We start from the raw sequence: 10,168 nt of genomic DNA on the forward strand, positions 1-10,168 counted from the left end.
TGCTCCATCCGGTGTTAGTACAGGAAGAAACCTGAGGCTGGTAAACCTGTAGTATTTTGGTAGTCACTCCAGTTAACAGTGGGATTGCTAGTCTTCAGGTGATCTGGAAAAACACTAGGGAGGAAAGACTTATCATAGCTTGATTGTGGAATGTAACAAGGTTATTACAATGGCCTATCCTTGTGTGGCTGAACTCCTCAGTATTATTAGTGGAAAGACGTAACTAAGTGTGAGTCGTGGAACAACATTGTAACTATAACTTTGGATTTTCATGAACCAACCCTTAGTAAATCAGGGAGAGCAAGTATTATTGTTAATTCTTTATTTAGCAGTACCCATAATAATAATAATACTGTACTGTACTATACTGTACTGTACTGAACTGAACTGAACTGAACTGTACTGTACTGTACTGTACTGTACTGTACTGGACTGTATTATTATTATTATTATTATTATTATTATTATTATTATTATTATTATTATTACCTTCTACAGATTGTAAGCGAGGATGACATTCTTCCCGGGGTGGATGGAAAGATCATCGCCTGGGTGGAAGAAGATGCAGACTGAGAGATGAAGATGCTGAAAAATGGAAAGGGGTGATGACGACCAGAAGAAGGTGATGAAGATACTAAACATTATGCAGAATGGTAAAGAGTGGAGGATCATACTGAGGAATGGATAAAAATTTGGAGAAATAGAGAAGGATGGAAGAGTAATTATGAAGGGAGACACAAAGATATCAGACTTGAAGGTGAATCCTGCTTGGACACTGATATATATTTTATCCCATCACAGTACAGTACTACATATTACAGGTGAACATGTATATTTGTACCAATTACTCCAATGAAGTGAAATTCATTTGTAGGATTCCTACTGGTATCACTTAAATACCGGTAGGTGTGGCTACTGGATACTTTAACAAAAAAATTTACTCTGCTTATTGCCCTTGGGATAAAATGTTAGTACACTGTGCAATAGTACAGGTATCTCTCCTAAGAGTAACTCTCAGACGTGCAATATGAATGAACACTGCATAAATTATAGCTTCAGCATTGTGTTCATGATCTTGTTTTATCATTTTCAATATAAGTCGGATGAATTTTGTTAAGATACCCTGTACTGTATTAGGACACATTATTCTATGGTTGCTGTTGTATCTCATATATGTAAATGTGAATGGATGAAAGAATTTTATATATACAGTATTTCCTTGGTTCTGTGTGGTATATAATTAAGGTTTTCTGTATTTTATCAGACAGTGTGTGACTTCATTGTCAAAGCCAAAGATAGTAATGTATTTACCATTTGTTGAGCTCCAAATACTTGTACAGTAGTTAGTACAGTACACTTTACATTAACTACGGCTGCCTGTCCCAAAGACAAAAAAGTTAATGGCATTTACTTCTCATTAAATGCATTGTAAGGTCATATTATGTGAATTACTATATTTGTTATCATTAAGAATAGTTCCTGTTTTCTTCACAGCTTATGTATATAATGTTCTCAGGAACCAAGAACTAATATAATAAGGTCTTCCTCTGACAATTTCTTTTTCATAAAAGAAAATGCATAATTTCATCCTTAAAGCAGATTTAATTTAAACATTTTTTTCTATATCATATTGTATAGAAATTAAACGTAAAAATTATCTCTTCTTTGTGTTCTTGCAGTATGGCATGCAGTGTTATAATGATGCAGCATTATTCTGATTAGCGACAATGTAAATATTTTTGTATCATTTATTATTAATAAAAAATGAAACTTAAATTGCACTTAGAATGTTATTCAATACTAAATTAATAGTTCCCCACTGAAATATGGTGAGTGTGATGAGTACTTAAATGATCCTACAGAGTACAGTACAGTACAGAGCTACTGTACCCAGTTAATTTGTGTAAGCAACTACAGGCACAGTACATATAGATGGGTCGGTGGGAAAGCATTTTGTCTTGCAAAGCTCATACTTCTGTTGACTTATCTCCACAATCCATAAAACCAGATCTTGGTTTATGAATATATCCCCGAAATGCATCGCTTCTTGCTATTTTTTTTGCCTGCTGAATAACTTCCAATTTCTTAATCTCACTCACCAGTGTGATCCTGAGGGGGCAAGGCTTGTTCTCCTGCCTTTGTCCTATTATTCTCAAATCCTGAAGGGGGGTGGGGGGGTGACAGTTTCAGAGCCTCTGCACAAATATTCTCAAACTCTCTCTTATTGTGTGTTTTCTTACTCTTAGCTAACCCCCAACTGGCTCTCAGGGACTCCAAATACTATTATATTGTTCCTGCACTTGAAACATTTCTGTTGTTCTTCCTCTCCCATATCAATAGGGCTACTAGTTGTCGTCTCTTCAGCACACTTGTGCAGAATCCCTAGCCGCTGAAGGACCTGTTCGGATCCAGCATTACTCACCGTCACATTCTGTGAACCTGCTATAGCCTGAGTTAACTCTTCTTTACTACTCCCTGTATTCTATCAGCTACTTCCTCAGTCTTAGTGAGGATCTCTTTCCCAACTTGCTATAGTTTGGCAACCAACAAGGATCCAGCTTCATCTATTTTTGCCTCTAAGTTTGTCATTCCATTATGATCTGCAATAGCCTCTTTTACTTTGGTTATGCACTCAGGGTAATACCAGTAACAGCATTCAAACTTTAACTCATTATGCAACGTCCTAAATGTTGAGGTGGTCGGACCCCTACAATCCGCCCTAGACGTCGTCCCCTTGTAGTAATTGCAGGTCTTCTAACTATAATACAGTACTTAGTGACCCTGAGGTTTTAACCCCTGATTCCTTATGTCTCTGCATGTCCTGTCACAAGCTGTCTTCTTCCTTATACATACTTACATCTGTGGGACATGCAGTGCTTGACAGCTGTCGCTGTTGGCAATCCTGAGGAGGGGTGGGTGCTAGTGGGTAGGGGGTATGTCCAGACTGTAAGAATCTTCTTAGCCTTATGCCCAATTTATGATGTGATATAATTTTAACTGTCATCTTAACTATAATAATAATTATTATTAATATTATTATTACCATGATAATTGTTTTTTATGCCTTCGTGACAGGGCATAAGTGTCAAAGACCTTTTAAAGTCCACGACTCACCTACATTCTTACAATAGTCCTCCGTGTCTGGTGTGTAGGAAGGGGGCTGATGCAAACCTTTCACTTTATTGTGAGGAAGACATTTAAAATTTACCCCTTGCTGGGATGACTTCCTTTATAATCACACCTACTAATTGTAATCTAAGTGAACTTAGATGTGTGAGTGATCATGCCTTTGTTGCAGGATAATAATATTAAAGAATCACTTATTGTCCTGCTGATCTTGACCTCGCTGGCAGCCATATTTGCTGTTCCTCTGAAATACAGCACAGTGTACTTACTTTTTACTTTACTTTTACCGTTATCCTCTTCACCACTAATCGGCTCGTTAGCCGCTAGGGCGATCGGTCACGTCTCTGTTATGCACTGTTTGTGATAGTGTCTACATAATTCTTTGAATATTTGTTATATTGATGTTACATCTCTTTATACCAAGGCAGCATAAGTTTTTTTTATAGAGCTCATGGGTCTTTGTTCCAGCCTATTACAGGTACAGTATTGTGATTCTGGAACCAATTATCATACAGAGGCATAATAACAGACTTCAAGTTCAAAGGCTTTTTTCTCTTTATTGACCAAGTAAATCAAGTTTAATTCAATAAATATCAATAAATACACATATTGTTCAACGAGTCTGACGTGTTAGCAGTTACTAGGGTAAGGATAGGAGTGTCAGCAGGTACTAGGGTAAGGATAGGAGTGTTAGCAGTTACTAGGGTAAGGATATAGGGGTAAGGATAGGGTGTCAGCAGGTACTAGGGTAAGGATAGGAGTAAGGATAGGGTGTCAGCAGGTACTAGGGTAAGGATAGGAGTCAGCAGCTAGGGGGGTATATGGGGTGTCAGCAGTACTAGGGTAAGGGATAGGGATGGTGTAAGCAGGTACTAGCAGGTACTAGGGGTAAGGATAGGGTGTCAGTGTCAGCAGCTACTAGGGAGTGTCAGCTACTAGGGTGGATAGGAGTGTCAGCTGGGCAGGATAGGAGTGTGTGGGGCTAGAGGGTAAGGATGGGAGTGTCAGCAGCAGGTACTAGGGTAAGGATAGGAGTGTCAGCAGCTACTAGGGTAAGGATAGGAGTGTCAGCAGCTACTAGGGTAAGGATAGGAGTGTCAGCAGCTACTAGGGTAAGGATAGGAGTGTCAGCAAGTACTAGGGTAATGATAGGAGTATCAGCAGCTACTAGGGTAAGGATAGGAGTGTCAGCAGGTACTAGGGTAAGGATAGGAGTATCAGCAGGTACTAGGGTAAGGATAGGAGTGTCAGCAGCTACTAGGGTAAGGATAGGAGTGTCAGCAGCTACTAGGGTAAGGATAGGAGTGTCATACTAGGGTACTAGGGTAGGATAGGAGTGTCATGGGTACTAGGGGTAAGGATAGGGTGTCAGTATCAGCAGCTACTAGGAATACAGGTACTAGGGTAAGTGTCAGCAGGTACTAGGAGTAGGATAGGAGTGTCAGCAGCTACTAGGGTGGGATAGGAGTGTCAGCAGGTACTAGGGTAAGGATAGGAGTGTCAGCAGGTACTAGGGTAAGGATAGGAGTGTCAGCAGCTACTAGGGTAAGGATAGGAGTGTCAGCAAGTACTAGGGTAATGATAGGAGTATCAGCAGGTACTAGGGTAAGGATAGGAGTGTCAGCAGTTACTAGGGTAGGGTGGGAGCATCTTTAAATCTACTGTAGTCAGAGGAAGCGGGTTAGTAGTTGATGGGTCAGTAGCTAATGCTTCAGTAGTTTTATGTATCAATGATTAGTGCTTCAGTAGTTATTGGGACATTAGCTGGTGCTTCACTAGATATTGGGACAGTAACTGGTGCTTCAGTAGTTGTAGGGGCAGTAGCTGGTGATTCATTAGTTTTATGTCTCAATGGTTGGTGCTTCAGTAGTTTTGTTTCAATAGTTGGAGCTTCAGCAGTTGCTGGTGCTTCAGTAGATGTTAGGGCTGTAGCTAGTGCTTCAGTAGTTGTTGGGTCAGTGGCTGGTGCTTCAGTAGTTGTTGGGTCAGTAGCTGGTGCTTCAGTAGTTGTTGGGTCAATGGTTGGTGCTTCAGTAGATTTATGGACCAATGGTTGGTGCTTCAGTCGTTGTTGGGTCAGTCGCTGGTGCTTCAGTAGTTGTTGGGTCTGTGGTTGGTGCTTCAGTCGTTGTTGGGTCAGTGGCTGGTGCTTCAGTAGTTGTTGGGTCAGTAAAGGTGCAGTGGCTGGTGCTTCAGTAGTTGTTGGGTCAGTGGCTGGTGCTTCAGTAGTTGTTGGGTCAGTGGCTGGTGCTTCAGTAGTTGTTGGATCAGTAACTGGTGCTTCAGTCGTTGTTGGGTCAGTGGCTGGTGCTTCAGTAGTTGTTGGATCAGTAACTGGTGCTTCAGTAGTTGTTGGGTCAGTAACTGGTGCTTCAGTAGTTGTTGGGTCAGTAACTGGTGCTTCAGTAGTTGTTGGGTCAGTGGCTGTAGTAGGAGTCTGAGTGATGGAGGTAGTAGTAGTAGGACATAATGTGAGCTGGAGGAGGTTGGTGGAGGGGCTACAGCCAAACACAGCTACCGTGATGGTGTGCGGGGAGTCTGTGTGAGGGACGGTCTTGGTGCTAGTGTACGAGAGTGTTGTTGTCGTTATCAATCCCAGGGGCCTGATGAACCGACCTTCTGTGAATTAATGATTATACTACATATATCAAGAACATATTTGAGATTTATTGTATGTATGACTTAATCGATATTCAAATTATGTTTTGTTTACACGATATCTCGGTTATTGGTAAATGCGCCAAAAGTGTCAAAGACAAAATCGTCTTGTTTTTGTCTGAAATTATGCCCTCTACTATTAATTGACCGATTTAGCAATAAGACTTATCAGTAAAACACCCGCCTCCTATTCTACCGCCCTCATTTAAGCATTATATCGTTTCTCCAAGTTCTTTACAGTTCCTAAATGAGCAACACTGTTGTTAATATAATGTTATTTCTGTGCTTCAACAACAAAGGTCTTTAATTAAGCGTGTAACAAGGTTAGTAATACACTAGTCTAACAACATTAACAAATTATGATAGAACTCTGTATTGAGCAACACTGGAATAAAGTTGCTTCAAAGGCTCACAGTTCGATGGGTGTCGCACTTTTAGCAGTTTAACCAAGGTGTATGGTGAGCCAGAGAGAGTTGTGGCTACATCAAGTTTTAGTTCCTTTAAGTCCAGACTTGACCAACATTGGAACATGTTCAGGTACGTACACTTAAGAGCCTGTATACATTCCTAGTCCAGTACTATACTTGTTAACGCTGTGTAGCACTACTGACCGACCAATAGCTAGGCTAGTAAGCTGACGACACGCAGAAGAGGATAAAGTTAAGTAAGGCTAATGGGTCAGTAGTTTTAGGAGATTATCTCTTCCTGTTTTGAAAATGTAATTTTTTTTTTAACATTTATCATAGATGACACTCAATTTACACGTGTGAATAAATAAGAATAAACAGCGTTACCACCTATCCCAGTGTAAAGAACGTCAATAACTACCTGGTGTCAATGCATGTCATTATTGATGAGAAACTAATTTATTTGGATTCTTAAAAAATTAAAGATTATCAAAGTGTAAAGTTTTAATTTGAATAAATTATGTCAGAATGTGACTTACCTTTGACTTGCCTCACTTCTCTCTTCAATGTGGAAAGCTCACGGGACAGCAGTTGTGCTTCAGTTCTGTGTCACACGGAGATGTAAAAAGATTAAAATAAATTGAAAACGCTTTGATTTTAATAAACAGAAAATATGGGGAGAGATCGGGCACGTAACGTTCCAAACCTACAGTAGATATTTGAGACAACTGAAGTTGTTGATGGTTAAGCGACAAACAAATTCTCTAATAATCTAATTTTATAATTTCCTGTTATTCTCCACTACCTGTCTTGTAGCATTTAGATAGGCTGATTATTATTCTAGAGTTTTTAAAAGATATTTTATTGGAGATTTTAGTATGCACGAAAGAAATTGGGAGTGTGTTACAGAAAACTTAACTGACCAAACTTCACGAGTTGCACGTAGTATTTCGGAAGTCACCAGATCCATCCTGCCAGATACTTTTTGAGATACTGTACAACTTGTCAAAGAAAACGGACAATTATAGGAAGAACTGAGAATTTAGTTTCAAAGAAAATTCCACCTCTACTGGCAGCATCCATTACAGGTGACTTACTCAGTGGACTCCAACATGGTGGGCGTGACAGCTAGGTAGCGAGCGTTGGAGGACCTGCCACATGCGGGAGCGTTGGCGTTTGTCATTATACACGTGGCGTGCTGCTGTGTGGTGACCACCTTCAGTACCTGAAAAAAACCCGTCCAAACTTATCAGCTACATCCTTCTTGCTACTGCCTCTACACATGTGTTTTGTGTGAGAGTTGTGCAAGACTTGTTACAAACTAAAAACTCACCAGGTGATATAAGGCAGCAGCAAACAAATTAAATACAGGTATGACAATTCTGCCTGATCTTGCATAAAATAACTGTACGTTCATATACGAACGGATGAACTTGGGGGGGGTGAACAGGTGCAAATCACCGTGCCCCCAGCACTCGCTGCTGAGGACATTAACATGAAGTATCTTATGTCTCTGCCACAGATCACTGTGACAACAAACAGGTCATCTATGCTGGTTACTGCTGATGACAAGCAAAATGTCAATCAGTATTAAATTTTTATCTAGAAGACAAAATGTGTGAGCATTACTGACTCTCTTGGTGCTAGTGAAGAGATATTTGGTGGGGGCGGTCGGCCGAAACAACAAAAACCTCTGCTGCACACCGTCCTCCTCTAGCAAGGAGACGCTTGTCCACGGCCACGCGTGTATTGTAGAGTAGTGTGACCCAGTAGTGGCTGCCACACTCACCATGGCTACCACCAGTGACACCAGCTATGGAGTACACAAGAGTTACTAATGATATTGTATAACCTGATGAACAATACACACACATACATACAAACAAACATGCATAATAATAATAATAATAATAATGTTTGCCCTCGTATTTGAGGCTGGCTAGCCTCAGGGCCACCTTAACGTTAATTTATTTAAGATGTAGCTGCCGCCAACACAACAACCACACCCTAAGTTAACGAGCTGCATGATCCAGTGTCGATGAATACTCCAAGAGGACCCGATAACTCGTCAACTCCACTGGCTAATCAATACTTCGGTACAAGATCCACAAATAGATAAATATCCAGGTTCCCAATTACAGCTGGATAACATTGGCAAATGGCGTAAAGAAACTTGTCCACAGTTTCACCCTGTGTATATGCTAACCACACACATACACACAAACCTTCATGATGACGATGTTTCGAGACTGACACACACACACACTTCTGGACCGCCAACAACAAGTTCCTCACTCAAGACGACCGCACCTTCAGCTATCCATCCCTGGCAAAATCTGATGGTATATATATATATATACGGTCCCGGACACGCAGGTAAACATGAGATGCCACATAGTCCACGAAAAACTTCCCAAAGACACACAGATCATTACCATTCACCCCCCCCCCCCTTAGCACAGCTCCGCCAGTCTTTCAAAAGCCGTTAAATATACAGAAATCTGCATTTGTGTCTTTATTTAGGAATGCACGTTTAAATAAGTGTAGGAATGGTATTTTATTTTTATTTTTTTATAATTTTTAGGGTGTGTCAGTGAGGAGATAGATAGTGGTCAGGCTGGGACAGTGGCTGGATAAGGAAGACGACTCCCGAGGGAAAAGGCCGCCATGACGATGGATGGTCCGCCAACCTCTCTCAAAACTGTCCAGGGTTCCCGCTCCTTTGACGCTCGATCTATTTCTGTCTTCTCCATTAATGTTTCTGTCTCCATCATCTATTTATGTCTATTTCTGTCTCCTTCAGCATCACGTATACCTCTTTGTGAAGGGCAGTGGTAGCACCTCTCACACCTTGTGATGTCTCCCTGATAATTCCTCGCTCCATTTGATGTAAGATCCCGTTGATGACTGGCATGGCGCTGGTGTCCATTTACTTCATCCACTTCGAGCCATCTAATACTGTATATCATCTGAAGCCTCGGAGGATTCACATCATTCGAAGACGTATATACTCATTCATGCTCAAAGATCGCGGATGTAGAGCTACCAACCATTCAGAAATAGGTCGAGTAACATTGCTCGGAAAGCCTGGAATAGCACCAAAGCCCCCTGGCTCGCGATGGTTTTTGGGGAGGACTCAGTACGTAAACCTGCTGAAGAAATGTGAACTTGTATGACGATTTTACTGGATAAATATCTATCTATCTCTGAATATATATATATATATATATATATATATATATATATATATATATATATATATATATATATATAAACACAGAGGGGGTATATGTGAGGAATGCGGAAGTTCATCAGGTCGAGCCAATGTTTGTTGTTCTGAAAATCGTCAACTTTCGACAGGTTTGTTTCCATAAAAGAAGTGAGGTCAGTGATCGTCAAACTAGGTCACCTCGACCCTCCACATCTATCTGGCTGTTTACCTGACGTGTGTGTGTGTGTGTGTGATGACATCCTTGAACCCCGAAACGAGAGGGGGCCGGAGGGGGGAGGGGGGGGGTCAGATTTTGAGCTCTACTCGATTTACCCCCAAATTACGATATAGTTCCAAAGGATTTTAAATGGGTAGTGAACGCAGCAAAGAGGCGGGACATACCGAGAGACTTTTGCTTCTATTCTTACACCACATAAAAAGTTACAGGTGAACGTTCCTCCGCAACCAATACTTTTACTTTTTCCTTTTATCCTGTGGGCCGTGGGTTCAAATCCCGGCGGGGTGAGGTGTTGATATATATATATATATATATATATATATATATATATATATATATATATATATATATATATAATGCATTTAATTTAGTTAAAGTAATATTAATAGTTACCTGAATTGTAAATCTTTACTCTTGATTTAAATGTCTTACGCAAGTCTACATTCCTTTGTCTGCGCGCACATCACCAGCTACTGTTGAACGTCAGATTACCTGCCATTTCCTTAAAGATCGTGACCAGAGAAACAC

The 10,168-nt window shown here is 40.6% G+C and overlaps 2 protein-coding genes across 2 annotated transcripts in view; one reads left to right on the plus strand and one right to left on the minus strand.

The window, feature by feature from the left end:
- Positions 1-1,781, plus strand: part of LOC121879912 — a gene marked incomplete in the record, with an annotated part of 99,611 nt that extends 97,830 nt beyond the window's left edge. The window contains 1 exon segment of the mRNA XM_042386713.1: positions 499-1,781. Within this exon segment, the coding sequence (XP_042242647.1) occupies positions 499-573 (75 nt within the window).
- A 3,065-nt stretch (positions 1,782-4,846) lies between these two features.
- LOC121854228 (mucin-5AC-like) lies at positions 4,847-9,105 on the minus strand. Its single transcript, XM_042348741.1, has 6 exons — positions 9,007-9,105; positions 7,896-8,004; positions 7,653-7,753; positions 7,289-7,416; positions 6,731-6,795; positions 4,847-5,745 (listed from the first exon to the last, which is right to left on the minus strand). Exons 1-6 carry the CDS (start codon positions 9,103-9,105, stop codon positions 4,847-4,849), a joined length of 1,401 nt encoding a protein of 466 aa, XP_042204675.1.
- Between the last annotated feature and the right edge of the window lie 1,063 nt (positions 9,106-10,168).

The sequence above is a fragment of the Homarus americanus genome, unplaced genomic scaffold (assembly GCF_018991925.1).
Source record: "Homarus americanus isolate GMGI-L3 unplaced genomic scaffold, GMGI_Hamer_2.0 scaffold50564, whole genome shotgun sequence".
Lineage (NCBI taxonomy): Eukaryota > Metazoa > Arthropoda > Malacostraca > Decapoda > Nephropidae > Homarus > Homarus americanus.

Excerpts from the sequence above, each read along its gene's own strand:
- LOC121854228 (XM_042348741.1), bottom strand. The coding sequence starts at position 9,105 with ATGCCAGTCATCAACGGGATCTTACATCAAATGGAGCGAGGAATTATC. Across the intron at positions 6,796-7,288 it reads ACCATGTTGGAGTCCACTGA|AACTGAAGCACAACTGCTGT; the intron begins GTAAGTCACCTG and ends CGTGTGACACAG. Across the intron at positions 5,746-6,730 it reads AGAAGTGAGGCAAGTCAAAG|AAGGTCGGTTCATCAGGCCC; the intron begins GTAAGTCACATT and ends ATTAATTCACAG.